This window comes from Carcharodon carcharias, chromosome 35 (assembly GCF_017639515.1).
Source record: "Carcharodon carcharias isolate sCarCar2 chromosome 35, sCarCar2.pri, whole genome shotgun sequence".
Classification (NCBI taxonomy): domain Eukaryota; kingdom Metazoa; phylum Chordata; class Chondrichthyes; order Lamniformes; family Lamnidae; genus Carcharodon; species Carcharodon carcharias.
The window spans coordinates 7697184-7719055 of record NC_054501.1 but is presented as its reverse complement, the minus strand read 5'-3'; the positions used below and the strand labels follow the sequence as shown (position 1 = coordinate 7719055).

The following is a 21872-nucleotide window of genomic DNA, read 5'->3' as shown; positions in this document are numbered from 1 at the left end:
CAAAGCCTGGGTTGGAACAGAGGAATAAGAGCAGGTCATTCAGCCCACTGAGCCCGTTCTGCTGCATTTGGCAGATCCTTTAAGTGACGGGCAAATGTTCCAATCTGCAGGTTGGGATAGAGGAAACAAGCACCGGCACACCTTAAAATTATTCAAGGTCAGTTGATTATGATTCAGCTAATGAAACCCTCAACTTCATTACCTCAAAATTTGACGATTCTAATGCAGTCCCCTCTCCATACTCACATCACACCCCCTTCAAATATCAACTTCCTTATGACCTCAGTACCTCGCCTCAGTAAGCAGTTTCCCTCAGTACTGACCTTCCTACAGAGCAGCGCTCCCTCCGTACTGACCACCACCCCCCACCTCCCACAGCGCGGCGCTCCCTCAGCGCCGACCCTCCCACAGCGCGGCGCTCCCTCAGCGCCGACCCTCCCACAGCGCGGCGCTCCCTCAGCGCCGACCCTCCCACAGCGCGGCGCTCCCTCAGCGCCGACCCTCCCACAGCGCGGCGCTCCCTCAGCGCCGACCTTCCCACAGCGCGGCGCTCCCTCAGCGCCGACCCTCCCACAGCGCGGCGCTCCCTCAGCGCCGACCCTCCCACAGCGCGGCGCTCCCTCAGCGCCGACCCTCCCACAGCGCGGCGCTCCCTCAGCGCCGACCCTCCCACAGCGGGGAGAATGAGACCTGCACAGCAGCAGCTGCTGGCTCCCACAGTGACTGATCAATAGACACAGAGCACCTTGTGGCACGCCGAAGGCGGGGCTGAAGACCCACCTTCCGAGGTTTCCTGGAACTTATCCCGCACGCTATCCAGCTTTTCCATGGCCTTCATGTTGGGGGCAGCGATGCGTTGCAAGATGTTTTGGTGCTCTGTCACCTTCTGCTGCAGGCTGTTCAACTCTATCTTGACTTCGTCCTCAGCCAGCGCATCCTGCGTGGGGAGAACAATCAGGGGCAGGGTCAAACCCTCCCTTCCTAGTTTTAAGAACTAAGCTCTTTCCCTCCCTGCTCCATTCGGAAAATTATACAGATGTTTCTAAAATCGCAGTGTGTGGCCCACAGGGAATCTGAGTCAGCTCTGACTGGAGAACACAAATGGAACATTGTGCTTTCCGTTCGGCTATAACCATACACAGCAATCGGCATGTACACATTCGGGGGTGAAATGGGAACGTGGGTTGGTGGGGGGTGGGGGGGATGTGGTGAAAGAGGGGAAAAGAGAGTGGGGTAAGCTAAGGGGCCGCTTCCCCTGGCTGGAGGTTCTAAAACTAGAAGCCACGGTTTTGGCACATGGGGGTCCGGACCGGGATGAGCAGAAGGTTGATTCCTGGGACGAAGTTGGGGGGGGGTGGGGGGGGGGGTGGCGGGGGCAAGCAGGAGAGTGGAGTTGAGGCCACAATCAGATCAGCCAGGATCACATACTGAACGGCGGAGAAGGCTGGCGCACTCCCGCTCCCATTCTTTAGTAAGTTCCTGAATTTCTTCGCTCAGAGGGGTTGTGTGTCTTTGGCAATCTCTACCCCAGAGAGCCGCGGGTTGCCCAATCGTCGATCAGGCTCCAGGGGCGGGTCTCGACAGGGCTCTTTTTGAGCCCTGGTGGGGGGAAACCGAGGGGCAGGGCTAGCCAAAGTGGGGCTGAGGTAGGAGGTCAGCTGCCATCGTGCTGAACTGGCTGAGCAGGCTCGAGGCGAGGGGCTGGGCGGCTTCCTATTCCCTATCCGCGCCCCGAGGAAAGGGTTCGGGTTAGGGAGGACGGGTTGGATCAGCTTGCTTTGTGTTTCTTCAAGGGTCGAGGCGCCCGTCGGGTAGGGGGCCCTCGAAATGATAAAATGGAGCGGGAGGCTGGTTCTGGAGGGTTCTAATTCCTCCGCCGGTGGGGAGCCCAGAACAACGAGGGGGGTGGGGGCACAGCTTCAAAATGAGAGCAAGGCTGTTCAGAGGTGATGTCAGGAAATCTGGAATTCTCTCCCTTCTCTCTCTCTCCCCCCACCCCCACCCCCCACCCCCACCTCCCCCCCCGCCACCCCGAAAAAGGCGGTGGGTGCCAAGCGGGCGCCGACTGAAATTTTCGAAGCCGAGAGCGAGGGAGATATTTTGCCAGCTAAGTGGGATATGGAGCAGGAGCGGGCCCGATGCTGGGGTACAGGTCGGCCAACGCCTGATGGAACAGTGCAGCTGGACGGCCTCCCCACGATCTGACGTTCAATCAAATCCCCCTCCCCAGCACCAACCCCACCCACCTCAGTCTTCTCAGTCCGACGGAGTGCTGCCCTTAGTGGGTCACGGTCATCCCTCCCAACTCTCACCCCCACCCCGCTCCCCCGGTTAACGTTATGCCGTCGGACACCTTCCATTTTCAAACAAGGCCCCCCCCCACCCCCCAAACCTCTGGTTTCGTCTGTAAATCAAATCTGATGACCGGGATTCCGCTTAATTCCGGGAACTCCGACAACTTTTCCGGGAAAGCCTCAAACGATTGAGATGAGGGAGGAGTGGAAGGAGGCCCAGGTGAAGCAAAACCACCGGCTGGGGCTAGTTAAATGGAATGGCCCATTCCCGCGACATAACCCCAACGTAAAATCGAGCCTGCGCCTCTCGCACTGACCGGCTTGGCAATCGCTCGTACCTTCAGGTCCTCGGACAGCTCGCTGTAGTCAATCTCAATCAGCGCCTCCCTCGCGCACACGTTCGAGGTCCGCTGGGAACTGTTGCCCGTCTCCTCCGACTGTGAGCCGCCCTAAGAGGGGAAGGGTCAGCAAATCACCAACTCGACCAAAATCTGACAGTGGGGGGGAGGAGGGGGTGGGGGGGAAGAGCCAGGGGCAACAGGGAAATAGGGAGGGTTAACAAGACGAGGGGTGGGGGGGGAAAGAGAAGGGGAGAGGCACAACACACACAAAAGCTAAGCAAGAGGACAGGTGACGTTGTGGGGAATGAGTGAACAACGAGTGAACGGTGGAGTTCTGGGTCAGCTGGGGTTAGTGACTGAAGACATGAAGATATTAATGCATATAATGATATTGGAAATTATTTTAAATTGGACTTGTAGTAGGGTTTGTGTCTGTGTGTGTGTGTGTGTGTGTGTGTGTGTGTGTGTGTGTGTGTGTGTCTTTACTGGATTAACACCAGCTGGTCTGGGTGCTTTGATGTATAGTAGTTTTGAGGTGCTAACTGGGTGAACAGTAATGAAGTTAGGGTAAAGAGTGTATTTGCATTTTGTTGAATAAACCATTTCGAAAGGAGTGAAATCTTGCGCCTAGCTAGGAGACGCCAAGCAATGCGCTATTACCAATAAAATTGGTGCTGCGAAAGGGGTTTGGCTGTTAGAAGAGGTGGAGCTCGAAGACGCGGTGACACAACGAGAATTTACATTCAAAGGGAAAGCCGGGTGTAACCCGAGAGGAGGTCATGTGCGCAGGGTCAGAGGCATGCAATATCCGAAGCAGCCGGTAAGCCCTACACCGTCTGCAAAGGGAACACGTCGGAAGGAACCTCGCTTTGAACTCGTTAAGATAAAATGTGCTTCGCCTGGCGTCTGTTTAAAGTCTACGGGCTGTTGCTGCCTTGGTGAAGATTTACCTGGGGAGTGATTAATTTGGGGGTTTGTTTAAAAGTTATCATGCTGGTAATCTGTAGACTTCTATGTGTGTTTCACTTCTTGTTTATGGACAAATGTTTAATGCAATGTACATAGAAAAACCTCGAGGCTTGGTGGGTTTTATTCCTGAATTCAGAGCTGCATCTGAAAAATTCCAATTGAAGATATAGGTTATGACGATTGTTTAAAGTTTTGTTTCCCTCTGGGATTTTAAATAACTCAGCCTTAAACAGCTGCTGCGTCACAACAGTAATGTCCCAGGGCTGAAATGCCCAGCCTCCAGCAGCAGCAGCAATCTTCCTTCTTGCTTGGTACGACTCCACCAGCGGAGGATTTTTACCCCCCGTTTCCCCACTGAGGACGTGACCGAGGGGCTCCGGTGACGCGGACAGACTGGAGAAGTCGGGACCCTTTCCTTTGAAGCAAAAGGGGTCGAGAGGAGGTTTAATCGACGTCTTCAAAATCGCGAGGGGGCCTGGGACAGAGCGGACGGGGAGAAACTGTCGCCACCGGCGGGAGGATTGAGAACCAGAGGGACACGGATTTGAGGCGATCGGCTAAAGGAGCGATGGAGACGCGAGGAGAAACTTTTTAAGTCACGGGGGGGGTCCTGGGGCAGAGTCGATGGGGAGAAACTGTTCCCATTGGCAGAAGGATCGAGAATCAGAGGGACGCGGATTTAAGGCAAAGGAAGCGACGGAGACGGAAGGAGAAACTTTTTCACACGGCGAGTGGTTAGGGTCTGGAAGGCGCTGGCTGAGAGTGTGGGGGGGGTGTGGGGGAGGCAGGGTCAATCGAGGCTTTCCAAAGGGAATTGGATTGTTACCCGTCATGGAAGAACGTGCAGGGTTACAAGGAGTCGGGGGGAGTGGCGCTACCTGCGTTGCTCATTTGGAGAGCCGGTACAGGCACAATGGGCCACACAGCCGCCTCCTGTCCTGTAACCGCCCGCAACTTCAGATTTGCTGGGGCTCCTTGACGTCACACTTGGTCAAGTTTGCCGAGGTGTCGAGGCCAGCCACTCTCGCCACATCTCTGAAATTCAGCTCTTACTGAACTGTGCTTTGAGCGCCAATAGACCATATTGGTTTTTATTGGCACAGGATGTGGTTGTCATACAGCCTGCTCCGATTCTTGCATGCCTGAGCTCCTGGCAGGTACAGGGGTCAGGTCTTTTTGCAACCTTCCGATCCAGGTGATTGAATGCCCTGGCGCCACTTCACCACCCGGGTGCGGGCAGGATACACAGGTGAAGTGAAACGATGTAGAAAGGGGGGCTAGCATTCACTGAAGAGTAGTCCAGCATGTGCTGTCAGCTCCTTTGAGCGCAAAGGTTTTGGTCTCCTCACTTAAGGAGGGACAGACTCGCATCGCAAACAGTTCAGAGAAGGTTCACTCGGCCGATTCCTGGGACGAAGGGGGTTTGTCTGATGGGGAAAGGTTGAGCAGGTTGGGCCTCTACCCATTGGAGTTTAGAAGAATGAGAGGTGATCTTATTGAGACATGTCAGATTCTGAGGGGAGGGGGGGGGTTTGACAGGGTGGATGCAGAGAGGATGTTTCCCCCTCGTGGGGGAATCTAGAACGAGGGGAGGGGGCACAGTTTCAGAATGAGGGGTCTCCCATTGAAGACGGAGATGAGGAGGAATTTCTTCTCTCAGAGGGTGGTCAGTCTGTGGAATTCTCTCCCCCAGAGAGCAGCGGAGGCCAGCTCACTGAATATATTCAAGGCCGAGTGAGACAGGTTTCTGATCGTCGAGGGAGTTGAGGGTTATGGGGCGGGGGGGGAAGACAGGGAAGTGGAGTTCAGGAACAATCAGACCTTATTGAATGGGGGAGAAGGCGCGAGGTGGGGCCGAATGGCCTCATCCTGCTCCTATTTCTCACGTCCTTATGCAGTGGAAATACCGACATTGTTTGTAAAGGTGGCGGGGGGGGGATGGGGGCATGAAGGGGGGTTAAGAAAAGAAGGGTGGAGGCTTTGCATTTTTATTCAAACGGAACAATAGGCGGGAAAGCAGCAGCAGGCAGCGTCCAGAGTACATCACCTCCTCCTGGCTGATATCGTCCATGCTGCCCTGGCGAAGGGGCAGTTTGATGTCCTGCATTTTGCAGCTCTGCAGCAGGTTGTGCCTATCACTTCGTTTCTGCTCCAGTTTGGTCTCGATAGCTGTCACCTCCTTCTGCAGCTGGGTCATCTCCCTGCGAGTCGGAGCGGTGGAGGGGGGGGGGGAAGAAATAAAACAGTTGTGGGGGCGGGGTGGTTCGTGAAGAGAAGCGCTGGGATGCATCTCTGTGCCGAGGTAGATTACGGGCTGACACCAACCACCACCGCCCAACCCTACCCCACCACCCCCCTCCCCCCAATTGATCGCCAGGCGCGGCTGTCGGGGGTAATGGCCGGCCACGCTAGTGAGAATTTGCAGTTGAGCTGTTTGACTGTGGGAGCCTGCACCTTTCAGTGTTTTTGAAGGGTGAGGCGGAAGGGGGATGCGGTGGTGTGGGGTGGGGGGGTGGGGGGAGTCACTGCACACGGACAGGGATATCCCCCTCCCACTTCACCCCGTGGGGCACAGAGGCCGGACCCTGCATCTCCAAGGGCTCCCCTTGACACCCCACCCCACTACACCCACCCTCCCTCCCTCCTCCGTTTGGTTTCTGCTGATCTGCACCTCCAATCCACTTCCCCACATTCGCTTCCTATGCCTCAATCCCCTCCACCCAAGGGAAAATCCAACAATCTCCATTTTGGGTAAATTTCAATTGACTTCTTGCCTGATAGCTCCTGGGGAGTTGAGGGGAGGTGGGGTTGGGGGGGGGATGTGTTCCAGATTTCCACTCCCCTTAGTGCGAAGAAGTGCTTCCTGGCATCATTCCTGAAGGGCCTGGTTCTCACTTGCTCTGGGCTCCCCACTCACCCAGTCATCCCCACATCTCTCCATCGACCCTATCGAATCCTTCAACCATCTTAAACGCCATCTTAAATGTCCCCTTAATCTTCTACATTCGAGGGAATCGCCAGCAGGTTAATGCAACCTCTCCTCAGACTTAAACTCTTTAGGATCCAGTTTCAATCACTGCACTCCCATCCAAGGGCAAGATATCCCTCCTGGGGCGCGGTGCCCAGAGCTGAACACAGTCCTCTGTATAACTTCCACCCCTATGTATTCCAGAGCGACAAAAGGGCAATAGTGCATCAGTGCCCTTTTGGCTAACTCAGCCCGGGGCTCGAGGTGGGCCTGGGGCTTGAGGTGGACCCAGGAGGCAGCGAAGACACAGGACAGGCACGATTTCAGTGAAATGGCAGCACAGGCACATGGAGCGGGGGGAGATGGTGCTGAAAGGTCCCCTCCTGTACCCACGTCCCAGAGGCAAAATGGACCTGGGCCGCTCCCACTTCACCAGCCCACCACCCTCCTCCTCCACCACCACCCCCCAACCCCTACCCCCACCCCCAACACCGTCCAATCCTCCATACTGACTTGTTGGCCCCTCCGAGCTTCTTGCGGATGTCGTCCATCTCATGGTTCTTGTCGTTGACCTCGGACTTCTTTGTGAGGTGCTGGTTCTTCAAGTCCTGCAGCTGGGCCATGGTCTCGTCGATGATCTTCATGTGCCTGTGCTCCTCCTGCCAACAGAGTGAAAGAGAGAGAGAGTGTGAGAGTGTGAGAGTGTGAGAGTGTGAGCGTGTGAGCGTGTGAGCGTGTGAGCGTGTGAGCGTGTGAGCGTGTGAGCGTGTGAGCGTGTGAGCGTGTGAGCGTGAGAGCGTGAGAGCGTGAGAGCGTGAGAGCGTGAGAGCGTGAGAGCGTGAGAGCGTGAGCGCGTGAGCGAGTGAGCGAGTGAGAGAGTGAGAGAGTGAGAGAGAGTGTGAGAGTGAGAGTGTGAGAGAGTGAGAGAGTGAGAGAGTGAGAGAGAGAGAGAGAGAGAGAGAGAGAGAGTGAGAGAGTGAGAGAGAGTGTGAGAGAGAGTGTGAGAGAGTGTGAGAGAGAGTGTGAGAGAGAGTGTGAGAGAGAGTGTGAGAGTGTGAGAGAGAGTGTGAGAGTGAGAGAGAGTGTGAGAGAGAGTGTGAGAGAGAGTGTGAGAGAGAGTGTGAGAGAGAGTGTGAGAGAGAGTGTGAGAGAGAGTGTGAGAGAGAGTGTGAGAGAGAGTGTGAGAGAGAGTGTGAGAGAGAGTGTGAGAGAGAGTGTGAGAGAGAGTGTGAGAGAGAGTGTGAGAGAGAGTGTGAGAGAGAGTGTGAGAGAGAGTGTGAGAGAGAGTGTGAGAGAGAGTGTGAGAGAGAGTGAGAGAGAGAGTGAGAGAGAGAGTGAGAGAGAGAGTGAGAGAGAGAGTGAGAGAGAGAGAAGGGGAGGCGGTTGAAAAGCAAGCACTGAGGATTCGTGAAGATTCTCTGATCGAAGCAGCTCCCAAAAAAAAAAAACCTCAATGTCTGCCCGCCCCCAAACTCACCCCAATGGGCCGGTCTATTGTGCCCGGCGAAGACCAAGCCAGGAACTTCTCCGGTTGCTATGATTCACTCCCACACCAGGCACTGCATTTACTGTTTGCCCAGAAAGCATTCTCCAAAAAAAGTCACTGATATTGAGTGTGTGAAGCTCCCTCTGCACCGTCCCCATCAAACACTCCCAGGACAGGTACAGCACGGGGTTAGATACAGAGTAAAGCTCCCTCTACACCAAACCCATCAAACACTCCCAGGACAGGTACAGCACGGGGTTAGATACAGAGTAAAGCTCCCTCTACACCATCCTCATCAAACACTCCCAGGGTAGGTACAGCACAGGGTTAGATACAGAGTAAAGCTCCTTCCACACTGTCCCAATCAAACACTCCCAGGACAAGTACAGCACAGGGTTAGATACAGAGTAAATGTCCCTCCACACCATCCCCATCAAACACTCCCAGGACAGGTACAGCACGGGGTTAGATACAGAGTAAAGCTCCCTCTACACTGTCCCCATCAAACACTCCCAGGACAGGTACAGCACGGGGTTAGATACAGAGTAAAGCTCCCTCTACACCGTCCCCATCAAACACTCCCAGGACAGGTACAGCACGGGGTTAGATACAGAGTAAAGCTCCCTCTACACCGTCCCCATCAAACACTCCCAGGACAGGTACAACACGGGGTTAGATACAGAGTAAAGCTCCCTCTACACCGTCCCCATCAAACACTCCCAGGACAGGTACAGCATGGGGTTAGATACAGAGTAAAGCTGCCTCTTCACCGCCCATATCAAATAATCTCACTAGCTCGTTCACAAACAGCACACCATCAACACTTAGTGAACAACGCCGTACCTTTTTCAGTTTCTCGATCTCATTCTCGTCCTTCTTAACTGTTTGTTCCCACATGTGCACCTTGTCCTGGTCCTCCTTCAGCTGCTGCCGCTCGTAGTCTAGTTGGATCCCCAGCCTTGTCTTCTGGTTCTCAAACTCCAGCCTGCAGGGGTATAGAGCCAAGTTAAGACTGCGTGCCCTCACTCGGTGCAGAGAGTCACGAATACAGCTCACCCACACACAACGGGGAAGGTCATTGAATACAGCTCATCCCCACTCAACAGGGAGCGTCAGTGGATACAGCTCACCCCCACTCGACAGGGAGCGTCAGTGAATACAGCTCACCCTCACTCGACAGGGAGCGTCAGTGAATACAGTTCACCCTCACTCGACAGGGAGCGTCAGTGAATACGGTTCACCCTCACTCGACAGGGAGCGTCAGTGAATACGGTTCACCCTCACTCGACAGGGAGCGTCAGTGAATACGGTTCACCCTCACTCGACAGGGAGCGTCAGTGAATACGGTTCACCCTCACTCGACAGGGAGCATCAGTGAATACGGTTCACCCTCACTCGACAGGGAGCGTCAGTGAATACGGTTCACACTCACTCGACAGGGAGCGTCAGTGAATACGGTTCACCCTCAATCAACAGGGAGGGTCAGTGAATACAGTTCACCCTCACTCGACAGGGAGAGTCAGTGAATACAGTTCACCCTCACTCGACAGGGAGGGTCAGTGAATACGGTTCACCCTCACTTGACAGGGAGGGTCAGTGAATACAGTTCATGGGGGATAACTGACTTAACTATGGGGGTCTTCACCTCAATTCAGTGCGCACACTTTAACCATCAGGAGTCTCTGGTGCCCAGGAGAAGCAGGAGGCCCTCCGAGGCAGCTCGGGGTAAAGCCCAACCATAGCAACGGAACCATTGGGCTCAGCTAACTCGGTTGAGGGCAGGCCTTGGAATCACACTCTGGGCCTGCACACTGAGCAATTTCACCGGGGCAGGCTCACCGAATGTCCGCTGGGAGCTACGGCACCGAGGGGATCGTTGTCGTGAGGTAGGACAGAGAAAGCGAGAGCGCGGGCGAGTGGGCAGAGAGATGGGGGGTGGGAAGGGGTGATGGAGGGGCTGAGAGGGGTTGGGTTTGGCGGGGGGTGAAAGGACAAGCATCCAGGTCCACCTACCTCTTCTTCGCTATCTCGTTCTGCCTTTTCACCTTCTCTTCTTCGAACTCTCTGATGTTCCTCACACCGATTTCACGGCAGAATTCCTCAAACACTTCGTCCTCCACCTGGAAAGCAGCAGAAGCAACGGGCACATCAGCGCTGAGCGCAACGTTCGCTCTTGGGGGCACCGTGTGTCACTCACCTGCCTGGGAGTCAGGAGCAGAATCTGTTGCCGCAGCTTTCCCAGCCTCTGGGGAGTCGGGGAGGTGAGTTACCCACTGCAGGATTCCCAGCCTCTGACCTGCTCTTGTAGATGGTGGACAGGCTTTGGGGAGTCCGGGAGGTGAGTTACTCTCTGCAGGAATCCCCAGCCTCTGACCTGCTCTTGTAGATGGTGGACAGGCTTTGGGGAGTCCGGGAGGTGAGTTACTCTCCGCAGGAATCCCCAGCCTCTGACCTGCTCTTGTAGATGGTGGACAGGCTCTGGGGAGTCGGGAGGTGAGTTACTCTCCACAGAATCACCAGCCTCTGACTTGCTCTTGCAGATGGTGGACAGGCTTTGGGGAGCTGACAGGTTAATTACTCACCGCAGGATTCCCAGCCTCTGACCTGCTCCTGTAGCCACAGTGTTTATATGGCTGGGTCCAGTTCAGTTTCTGGTCAACGGTAGCCCCCAGGATGTTGATAGTGGGGGATTCAGTGACAGTAATGTCACTGAATGTCATGGGCAGATAGTCAGATTCTCTCTTGTTAGAGTTGGTCATTGCCTGGCACTCGTGAACGCCACATCCCAGTTATCAGCCTGAACGTTGCCCAGGTCTGGCTTTGTGCGGGCACAGACTGCTTCAGTATCCGAGGAGTTGTGAGTGGTGCTGAACATTGTGCAGTCATCCAAAAACATCCCCACTTCTGACCTTACAATGATGAAGCAGCTGAAGATGGTTGGGTCAGGGACACTACCCTGAGGAACTCCTGCAGCGATGTCCTTGGGCTGGGACGATTGGCCCCCAACAACCAGAGCCATCTTCCTTTGTGCTAGGGTCATCATTGCTGGCTGACCCTTGATTCCAGCGTGGCATCTAAGCCAGTTCCAAGTATGACTCTAGTCAGGGGAGAGGATTCCCCTGTGATCCCCACCATGACTTCAGGTTTACTGGGGCTCCTCTGCGCCACGCTCGGTCAAACACTGCCTCAATGTCAAGGGCTGCAGTGGTTCAAGGTGGCTTCACCACCAGCTTCTCGAGAGGCAATCAGGGATGGGCAACAAATGCCAGCGATGCCCACACCCCACGAACGAACAAAAAAGGAAAAGTTACTCTCACTCCACCTCTGGCATTCAGCTCGTCTTCAAATCTGACCAGGGCAGTCACGAGGGATCTGGCGCCTACGTACAAACGCCCCGCTCTTTCTGAAACCAGGCCACCTCTTGCGAGAGGTGAAAAACTGGATTAAAACTGCCAGGTCGATGTGGGGGGGGGGGTTACTCCTCTGAGACCATCCTCCATCTCCGCAACGTCCCAGGCGATCGAGGCTGGTCCAGGTGATTACTCTGGCCCCCGTACTCCTGTGCTGTGCCTAACCGCTGGTACAAGGTGACCGAAACCCCAGCCAGAACCAATTCCGGCCTGAGAGCCGGACATTTCACCGCCAACGCATTTATCTTGTGTTTGTGGCTTCTAATGGGTTATCGCCGCTCACCAGGCGATTCCCAGTCTTGGAAACGAAAGAAGAAAGGCTGGGGATCACCCCGTGGCGCTGCCCTTGGGCTCCCTGGTTGCCCAGGCCCTGCTTCTTATGCTTGGCTGCTCAGCTGGCCTGGCCTGTGAGGAAGTGGCATAAATGGGCACAATCCCTCAGCCTTGCAGCTGACAGGGTCCAAGAGAGGCAGGCGGTCATGGGCAGAGAGAGAGAGAGAAGGTCTCAGGGGGCACGGTATGAGCGCAGGTGAGGTCGAATGTCATCCCCATGAGGAAGCATTGAGGTGGCCCACTAAAAAAACAAAGAGGGGAGGATGCAGAGAACGGCTGGCTCACCTGGTTCATCTTCTCCTTGAGCTCCTTCATCTCACGGTCCCGCGCCTGGACAGTCCGTTTGATGTCGTTAATTTTTGGTCCGAAGTTTGCCAGCTCGCTCTCCAGCTTGGACTTCTCCTGCGGCACAGGTTTAAAAGACAAACAGTGAGATCGGGGACGGGAGAACGGGTAGGAGCAGCGTCGGGGAGGAGGGGGGAGCAAAGGGGGCGGAAGACAGACGCCGGGAGAGCGGCGGGGCAAAGGCACAAAGAGAAGGCATGCAAAAGGGTGGGAGAGAGTCCAGCAAGGCGGGTACAGGAAGAGAGTGCGCAAAGAAAGAGTGGGAGAGAAAGCGCGTGTGCAAAGGGGTGTAGGAGAGAAAGAACACAAAAGCGATGGAAAAGAGTGAGAGTGCAAAGAGCAAGGAAAGAGCCCACGTGCACATCCGTGCTTGAGAGCGCACGAGCGACAGTGAGAGAGCGCGCGCGGGAGAGCAAGAACACGCGAGAGTGCGCAAGCCAGAGAAAGAGCGCCAGAGCCAGAGAGAGAGAGAGCCACAGAGAGAGAGAGAGAGCCACAGAGAGAGAGAGAGAGAGAGAGCCACAGAGAGAGAGAGAGAGAGAGAGCCACAGAGAGAGAGAGAGAGAGAGAGCCACAGAGAGAGAGAGAGAGAGAGAGCCACAGAGAGAGAGAGAGAGAGAGAGAGCCACAGAGAGAGAGAGAGAGAGAGAGAGAGCCACAGAGAGAGAGAGAGAGAGAGAGCCACAGAGAGAGAGAGAGAGAGAGAGCCACAGAGAGAGAGAGAGAGAGCCACAGAGAGAGAGAGAGAGAGAGCCACAGAGAGAGAGAGAGAGAGAGCCACAGAGAGAGAGAGAGAGAGAGCCACAGAGAGAGAGAGAGAGAGAGCCACAGAGAGAGAGAGAGAGAGAGCCACAGAGAGAGAGAGAGAGAGAGCCACAGAGAGAGAGAGAGAGAGAGCCACAGAGAGAGAGAGAGAGAGAGCCACAGAGAGAGAGAGAGAGAGCCACAGAGAGAGAGAGAGAGAGAGCCACAGAGAGAGAGAGAGAGAGAGCCACAGAGAGAGAGAGAGAGAGAGCCACAGAGAGAGAGAGAGAGAGAGCCACAGAGAGAGAGAGAGAGAGAGCCACAGAGAGAGAGAGAGAGAGAGCCACAGAGAGAGAGAGAGAGAGAGCCACAGAGAGAGAGAGAGAGAGAGCCACAGAGAGAGAGAGAGAGAGAGCCACAGAGAGAGAGAGAGAGAGAGCCACAGAGAGAGAGAGAGAGAGAGCCACAGAGAGAGAGAGAGAGAGAGCCACAGAGAGAGAGAGAGAGAGAGCCACAGAGAGAGAGAGAGAGAGAGCCACAGAGAGAGAGAGAGAGAGAGCCACAGAGAGAGAGAGAGAGAGAGCCACAGAGAGAGAGAGAGAGAGAGCCACAGAGAGAGAGAGAGAGAGAGCCACAGAGAGAGAGAGAGAGAGAGCCACAGAGAGAGAGAGAGAGAGAGCCACAGAGAGAGAGAGAGAGAGAGCCACAGAGAGAGAGAGAGAGAGCCACAGAGAGAGAGAGAGAGAGAGCCACAGAGAGAGAGAGAGAGAGAGCCACAGAGAGAGAGAGAGAGAGAGCCACAGAGAGAGAGAGAGAGAGAGCCACAGAGAGAGAGAGAGAGAGAGCCACAGAGAGAGAGAGAGAGAGAGCCACAGAGAGAGAGAGAGAGAGAGCCACAGAGAGAGAGAGAGAGAGAGCCACAGAGAGAGAGAGAGAGAGAGCCACAGAGAGAGAGAGAGAGAGAGCCACAGAGAGAGAGAGAGAGAGCCACAGAGAGAGAGAGAGAGAGCCAGAGAGAGAGAGCCGGAGAGCCAGAGAGAGAGAGCCGGAGAGCCAGAGAGAGAGAGCCGGAGAGCCAGAGAGAGAGAGCCGGAGAGCCAGAGAGAGAGAGCCGGAGAGCCAGAGAGAGAGAGCCGGAGAGCCAGAGAGAGAGAGCCGGAGAGCCAGAGAGAGAGAGCCGGAGAGCCAGAGAGAGAGAGCCGGAGAGCCAGAGAGAGAGAGCCGGAGAGCCAGAGAGAGAGAGCCGGAGAGCCAGAGAGAGAGAGCCGGAGAGCCAGAGAGAGAGAGCCGGAGAGCCAGAGAGAGAGAGCCGGAGAGCCAGAGAGAGAGAGCCGGAGAGCCAGAGAGAGAGAGCCGGAGAGCCAGAGAGAGAGAGCCGGAGAGCCAGAGAGAGAGAGCCGGAGAGCCAGAGAGAGAGAGCCGGAGAGCCAGAGAGAGAGAGCCGGAGAGCCACAGAGAGAGAGCCGGAGAGCCACAGAGAGAGAGCCGGAGAGCCACAGAGAGAGAGCCGGAGAGCCACAGAGAGAGAGCCGGAGAGCCACAGAGAGAGAGCCGGAGAGCCACAGAGAGAGAGCCGGAGAGCCAGAGAGAGAGAGCCGGAGAGCCAGAGAGAGAGAGCCGGAGAGCCAGAGAGAGAGAGCCGGAGAGCCAGAGAGAGAGAGCCGGAGAGCCAGAGAGAGAGAGCCGGAGAGCCAGAGAGAGAGAGCCGGAGAGCCACAGAGAGAGAGCCGGAGAGCCACAGAGAGAGAGCCGGAGAGCCACAGAGAGAGAGCCGGAGAGCCACAGAGAGAGAGCCGGAGAGCCACAGAGAGAGAGCCGGAGAGCCACAGAGAGAGAGCCGGAGAGCCACAGAGAGAGAGCCGGAGAGCCACAGAGAGAGAGCCGGAGAGCCACAGAGAGAGAGCCGGAGAGCCACAGAGAGAGAGCCGGAGAGCCACAGAGAGAGAGCCGGAGAGCCACAGAGAGAGAGCCGGAGAGCCACAGAGAGAGAGCCGGAGAGCCACAGAGAGAGAGCCGGAGAGCCACAGAGAGAGAGCCGGAGAGCCACAGAGAGAGAGCCGGAGAGCCACAGAGAGAGAGCCGGAGAGCCACAGAGAGAGAGCCGGAGAGCCACAGAGAGAGAGCCGGAGAGCCACAGAGAGAGAGCCGGAGAGCCACAGAGAGAGAGCCGGAGAGCCACAGAGAGAGAGCCGGAGAGCCACAGAGAGAGAGCCGGAGAGCCACAGAGAGAGAGCCGGAGAGCCACAGAGAGAGAGCCGGAGAGCCACAGAGAGAGAGAGAGAGAGAGCCAGAGAGATAGAGAGAGAGAGAGCCAGAGAGATAGAGAGAGAGAGAGCCAGAGAGATAGAGAGAGAGAGAGCCAGAGAGAGAGAGATAGAGAGAGAGCGCGCCAGAGAGAGAGAGATAGAGAGAGAGCGCGCCAGAGAGAGAGAGATAGAGAGAGAGCGCGCCAGAGAGAGAGAGATAGAGAGAGAGCGCGCCAGAGAGAGAGAGATAGAGAGAGAGCGCGCCAGAGAGAGAGAGATAGAGAGAGAGCGCGCCAGAGAGAGAGAGATAGAGAGAGAGCGCGCCAGAGAGAGAGAGATAGAGAGAGAGCGCGCCAGAGAGAGAGAGAGAGAGAGAGAGAGCGCCAGAGAGAGAGAGATAGAGAGAGAGCGCGCCAGAGAGAGAGAGATAGAGAGAGAGCGCGCCAGAGAGAGAGAGATAGAGAGAGAGCGCGCCAGAGAGAGAGAGATAGAGAGAGAGCGCGCCAGAGAGAGAGAGAGAGAGAGAGAGCGCGCCAGAGAGAGAGAGATAGAGAGAGAGCGCGCCAGAGAGAGAGAGATAGAGAGAGAGCGCGCCAGAGAGAGAGAGATAGAGAGAGAGCGCGCCAGAGAGAGAGAGATAGAGAGAGAGCGCGCCAGAGAGAGAGAGATAGAGAGAGAGCGCGCCAGAGAGAGAGAGATAGAGAGAGAGCGCGCCAGAGACAGAGAGATAGAGAGAGAGCGCGCCAGAGACAGAGAGATAGAGAGAGAGCGCGCCAGAGACAGAGAGATAGAGAGAGAGCGCGCCAGAGACAGAGAGATAGAGAGAGAGCGCGCCAGAGACAGAGAGATAGAGAGAGAGCGCGCCAGAGACAGAGAGATAGAGAGAGAGCGCGCCAGAGACAGAGAGATAGAGAGAGAGCGCGCCAGAGACAGAGAGATAGAGAGAGAGCGCGCCAGAGACAGAGAGATAGAGAGAGAGCGCGCCAGAGACAGAGAGATAGAGAGAGAGCGCGCCAGAGACAGAGAGATAGAGAGAGAGCGCGCCAGAGAGAGAGAGATAGAGAGAGAGCGCGCCAGAGAGAGAGAGATAGAGAGAGAGCGCGCCAGAGAGAGAGAGAGCGCGCCAGAGAGAGAGAGCGCGCCAGAGAGAGAGAGCGCGCCAGAGAGAGAGAGCGCGCCAGAGAGAGAGAGCGCGCCAGAGAGAGAGAGCGCGCCAGAGAGAGAGAGCGCGCCAGAGAGAGAGAGCGCGCCAGAGAGAGAGAGCGCGCCAGAGAGAGAGAGCGCGCCAGAGAGAGAGAGCGCGCCAGAGAGAGAGAGCGCGCCAGAGAGAGAGAGCGCGCCAGAGAGAGAGAGCGCGCCAGAGAGAGAGAGCGCGCCAGAGAGAGAGAGCGCGCCAGAGAGAGAGAGCGCGCCAGAGAGAGAGAGCGCGCCAGAGAGAGAGAGCGCGCCAGAGAGAGAGAGCGCGCCAGAGAGAGAGAGCGCGCCAGAGAGAGAGAGCGCGCCAGAGAGAGAGAGCGCGCCAGAGAGAGAGAGCGCGCCAGAGAGAGAGAGCGCGCCAGAGAGAGAGAGCGCGCCAGAGAGAGAGAGCGCGCCAGAGAGAGAGAGCGCGCCAGAGAGAGAGAGCGCGCCAGAGAGAGAGAGCGCGCCAGAGAGAGAGAGCGCGCCAGAGAGAGAGAGCGCGCCAGAGAGAGAGAGCGCGCCAGAGAGAGAGAGCGCGCCAGAGAGAGAGAGCGCGCCAGAGAGAGAGAGCGCGCCAGAGAGAGAGAGCGCGCCAGAGAGAGAGAGCGCGCCAGAGAGAGAGAGCGCGCCAGAGAGAGAGAGCGCGCCAGAGAGAGAGAGCGCGCCAGAGAGAGAGAGCGCGCCAGAGAGAGAGAGCGCGCCAGAGAGAGAGAGCGCGCCAGAGAGAGAGAGCGCGCCAGAGAGAGAGAGCGCGCCAGAGAGAGAGAGCGCGCCAGAGAGAGAGAGCGCGCCAGAGAGAGAGAGCGCGCCAGAGAGAGAGAGCGCGCCAGAGAGAGAGAGCGCGCCAGAGAGAGAGAGCGCGCCAGAGAGAGAGAGCGCGCCAGAGAGAGAGAGCGCGCCAGAGAGAGAGAGCGCGCCAGAGAGAGAGAGCGCGCCAGAGAGAGAGAGCGCGCCAGAGAGAGAGAGCGCGCCAGAGAGAGAGAGCGCGCCAGAGAGAGAGAGCGCGCCAGAGAGAGAGAGCGCGCCAGAGAGAGAGAGCGCGCCAGAGAGAGAGAGCGCGCCAGAGAGAGAGAGCGCGCCAGAGAGAGAGAGCGCGCCAGAGAGAGAGAGCGCGCCAGAGAGAGAGAGCGCGCCAGAGAGAGAGAGCGCGCCAGAGAGAGAGAGCGCGCCAGAGAGAGAGAGCGCGCCAGAGAGAGAGAGCGCGCCAGAGAGAGAGAGCGCGCCAGAGAGAGAGAGCGCGCCAGAGAGAGAGAGCGCGCCAGAGAGAGAGAGCGCGCCAGAGAGAGAGAGCGCGCCAGAGAGAGAGAGCGCGCCAGAGAGAGAGAGCGCGCCAGAGAGAGAGAGCGCGCCAGAGAGAGAGAGCGCGCCAGAGAGAGAGAGCGCGCCAGAGAGAGAGAGCGCGCCAGAGAGAGAGAGCGCGCCAGAGAGAGAGAGCGCGCCAGAGAGAGAGAGCGCGCCAGAGAGAGAGAGCGCGCCAGAGAGAGAGAGCGCGCCAGAGAGAGAGAGCGCGCCAGAGAGAGAGAGCGCGCCAGAGAGAGAGAGCGCGCCAGAGAGAGAGAGCGCGCCAGAGAGAGAGAGCGCGCCAGAGAGAGAGAGCGCGCCAGAGAGAGAGAGCGCGCCAGAGAGAGAGAGCGCGCCAGAGAGAGAGAGCGCGCCAGAGAGAGAGAGCGCGCCAGAGAGAGAGAGCGCGCCAGAGAGAGAGAGAGCGCCAGAGAGAGAGAGCACGAAAGCCAAAGAGTATGTATGAAAGCTGAAGTGGGGATTGGTAGAGGGAGAGAGAGAGAAAGAAAACAAGACAGAGGCCAGTTTATCTGGGACAAAACAGCAAATGAGCAAAAGATAGTAGGGATGGGAGCAAGTGCTGGAGAGACAGCGTTGGATAAGAAAATAGCTTGTGAGCAGGGGGAGAGAGAAAATGAACAAAGGTGGAATAAATGGAGCAGGGGAGAAACTGGAAACAAAAGAGCAAGAAAGAGAGATAACAAGTCATCACGGATCGCAGAGAGATGGAGACATTTCAATTAACCCTGACGTCTCTGACCTGCATATTGAGCGAGAGATGCCTGGTTTTGGTCTGATCCAGATCACTCTGCGAATACTTCAGCCTCATCTGAAGCCCGTGGGCCTGCGACTGCACCTGGCGCAGTTCAGCTTCCTTCCGCTTAATCTTCATTTGCTCCTGTGGAGTTGGGGGGGGGGCGGGGGAAGGTGGGAATTAACGGGCACAGAGCTGACACATTAAGACCACAAGGATTAGGAGCAGGGGTAGGCCATTTGGCCCCTCTAGACTGCTTCCCCATTCAAAATGTTTACGACCGATCTGATTGTGGCCTCAACTCCACTTTTCTGTCTGCACTCCCCCGCCCCCCACCCCCCCAACACCCCCCCCCCCCCACACACCGCCATAACCCTCGACTCCCTCGTCGATCAGAAATCTGTCTAACTTGGCCTTGTATATATTCAGTGACCCAGCCCCCGCTGTTCTCTGTGGGGGGGGGGGGGGGGGGGGGGGGGGGGGGGGGGGGGGGGGGGGGGGGGGGGGGGGGGCAGAATTCCACAGACTGACCACCCTCAGAGAAGAAATTCCTCTTCATCTCCGTCTTCAATGGGAGACCCCTCATTCTGAAACTGTGCCCCCTCCCTCTCGTTCTAGATTCCGCGCCCCCCCACGAGGGGGGGAAACATCCCCTCAGCATCCACCCTGTCAAACCCCCTCCTCTCAGAATCTGATATGTCTCAATAAGATCACCTCTCATTCTTCTAAACCCCAATGGGTAGAGGCCCAACCTGCTCAACCTCTCCTCATAAGACAAGCCTCCTATTCCAGGAATGACTCGAGTGAACTTCCTCTGAACGGCCTCCGATGTGAGTCTGTCCCTCCTTAAGTAAGGAGACCAGAACTGTCCACAGTGTCCCAGGAGCGGAGGAACATTTAAACCTGCACCCTTTTAAAAAAAAAATAATCCCAACCTGCCACTCGAATGCCGAGCTCGACGCAATTGCCGCCCGAGGTTCCCCACCAACACCGATCGGTTAAAAAAAAAAACCCACCGCCACACCCCCCTCACCCCCACACACCCCTCCGCACCCTCCCCCCTCACACCTTCAGCTCCTCGGTCAGCTTCTCCTTCTTGCTCTTCAGCTTCTCGACCGCCTTCTCGTCCCAACGCCTGGCCTTGGCCTTCAGGTCGCTGGCTCCTCCTGATATCACACCGGATTTCTGGAACAGGGTCCCGTCCAAGGCCACGGTCTGCGGGGAGGGGAACAGAACAATGAGGGTGGGGGGGGAGGGGGGGGTGCTTAACACTGGTGCATGCTGCCCCTACCCAGGCATGGAGTGGGGGGGGGGGGGGGGGGGGGGGGAGGTGGGGGGGCTGCAGTGTGGGGAGGGGGCAGCTCAGCGGCTTTAGACTCCTATGAGAGAACCGAGCACCGCAGCCTGGAGATCCCAGCGGTGAAGGGTTCCCCCCACCCCCCCCACCACCCACCGAAGGTGAGGTCAGGCATGCACCTCGCTAAGCGGTGGCTTGCAGGCGCACTTAGATATCGAACCGGCTTGTGGGGGGGGGGGGGTGGGGGCTGGGAAGGGAGCGGTCGGAGAGGCTTTGCAGGCGGTGTCTGTGCTCGAGCCGGCCGGGGTGACCCGGGGAGCAACGGCTGGCGTGGAGCAGAAACACCGGCCGGGCCGGACAGCTCGTTTGCCACTCGGCCCGTCTCCATCCCTCGCTCTCTCTCTCTCACACTCCTCGTTCAGGGCAGCCTTTCCTCCCCCCACCCCCCCTTCACCTCCCCGACGCACCTTGTGTCTCTGGGGCCCCCCGAAGGCGATCCTCCTGGCATCCTCCACGTTGTCGCACACCAGCGCGTTGCCGCAGGCGTACTGCAGCGCCTTCTTGATGTGCGGCGGCTCGTAACGGATGACGTCGATCACCAGCTTGGCTCCCCGCAGCTCTCGCAGCTTCTCATCGGTGGGCTTGACCTGAAACCACACGGCAACCAACGTCAGCTGTACCGTAATAACGCTGGCACCAGGGTTATACAGTGACAGACCTGTCCCCACCAGTACTGTACCCCAGTGTTATACAGTGACAGACCTGTCCCCACCAGTACTGTACCCCAGTGTTAAACAGTGACAGACCCGTCCGCACCAGTACTGTACCTGGTGTTACACAGTGACAGACCTGCCCCCACCAGTACTGTACACCAGTGTTATACAGTGACAGACTGTCCCCACCAGTACTGTACCCCAGTGTTATACAGTGACAGACCTATCCCCACCAGAACTGTACCCCAGTGTTATACAGTGACAGACCCGTCCCCACCAGTACTGTACCCCAGTGTTATACAGTGACAGACCTGTCCCCACCAGAACTGTACCCCAGTGTTATACAGTGACAGACCCGTCCCCACCAGTACTGTACCCGTGTTATACAGTGACAGACCCGACCCACCAGTACTGTACCCCAGTGTTATACAGTGACAGACCCGTCCGCACCAGTACTGTACCCGTGTTATACAGTGACAGACCCGTCCGCATCAGTACTGTACCCCAGTGTTATACAGTGACAGACCCATCCACACCAGTACTGTACCCGTGTTATACAGTGACAGACCCGACCCACCAGTACTGTAACCCAATGTTATACAGTGACAGATCCGTCCCTACCAGTACTGTACACCAGTGTTATACAGTGACAGACCTGTCCCCATCAGTACTGCACCCCAATGTTATACAGTGACAGATCCGTCCCCACCAGTACTGTACACCAGTGTTATACAGTGACAGACCTGTCCCCATCAGTACTGCACCCCAATGTTATACAGTGACAGACCCGTCCCCACCAGTACTGTACCCCAGTGTTATACAGTGACAGACCCGTCATCAGTACCATCCACCAGTGTTATACAGTGACAGTCCCGTCCTCATCAGTACCGTACCCCAGAATTAGGAGCAGGAGTAGGCCTTTCAGCCCCTCAAGCCTGCTCCTCCATTCAATAAGATCGTGGCTGATCTAATTGTGGCCTCAACTCAACTTTCCTGCACCCACCACCACCCCCCCTCCCCCACCCAACATGACACTCAACTCCCCAGCTGAGGAAAAATCTGACTAATTCATCCTTGAATATAATTCAATGACCTAAGCCAAGTCAAGACAAAACCAGCTCTTCCCCACCCACCACATTCCCTGGCTGACCTCCAGGTAGTCAAGAGGCAGGAAGGTCTCTGGCTCCCCCCGCTGCTCCTTGATGTACTGGATGCAGTCCCTCCCTGTCTTCTCAGTGTCTACGATAATGGCGTCCATGTTCTTCCCCAGCACCTTGGTGACGGCAATCTGGTATTTCTTCTGCGTGGGCTGGCACAGGTCAATCAGACGGCCGTACTGCGGGGGAGCAGGGAGAGGGAGAGAGAGAGAGAGAGAGAGAAAGGGGAAACAAAGAGACACCAAGTGAGAGGCTCTCAAGCCAAAGAGCTGCATGTACGTCACACCTTTTGCCAACTGTGGCGTAGCGGGCAACGTCACTGGGCCGGTAATCCAGAGGCCCAGGCTAATGCTCC

General features: G+C 56.9%; 1 protein-coding gene across 1 annotated transcript in view; it reads right to left on the bottom strand.

Moving 5' to 3' along the window:
* Positions 1-21872, bottom strand: part of LOC121272806 (structural maintenance of chromosomes protein 1A) — a 64187-nt gene that overhangs the window by 17471 nt on the left and 24844 nt on the right. Inside the window, exons 10-20 of the mRNA XM_041179595.1 lie at positions 21511-21696; positions 20115-20294; positions 19419-19565; positions 18357-18494; positions 12087-12203; positions 10072-10178; positions 8902-9043; positions 7086-7231; positions 5652-5805; positions 2633-2731; positions 781-937 (exon numbers count right to left, since the gene is read on the bottom strand). Of these exons, the coding sequence (XP_041035529.1) occupies positions 781-937; positions 2633-2731; positions 5652-5805; positions 7086-7231; positions 8902-9043; positions 10072-10178; positions 12087-12203; positions 18357-18494; positions 19419-19565; positions 20115-20294; positions 21511-21696 (1573 nt within the window). The remainder of the gene's footprint in view (positions 1-780; positions 938-2632; positions 2732-5651; positions 5806-7085; positions 7232-8901; positions 9044-10071; positions 10179-12086; positions 12204-18356; positions 18495-19418; positions 19566-20114; positions 20295-21510; positions 21697-21872) is intronic.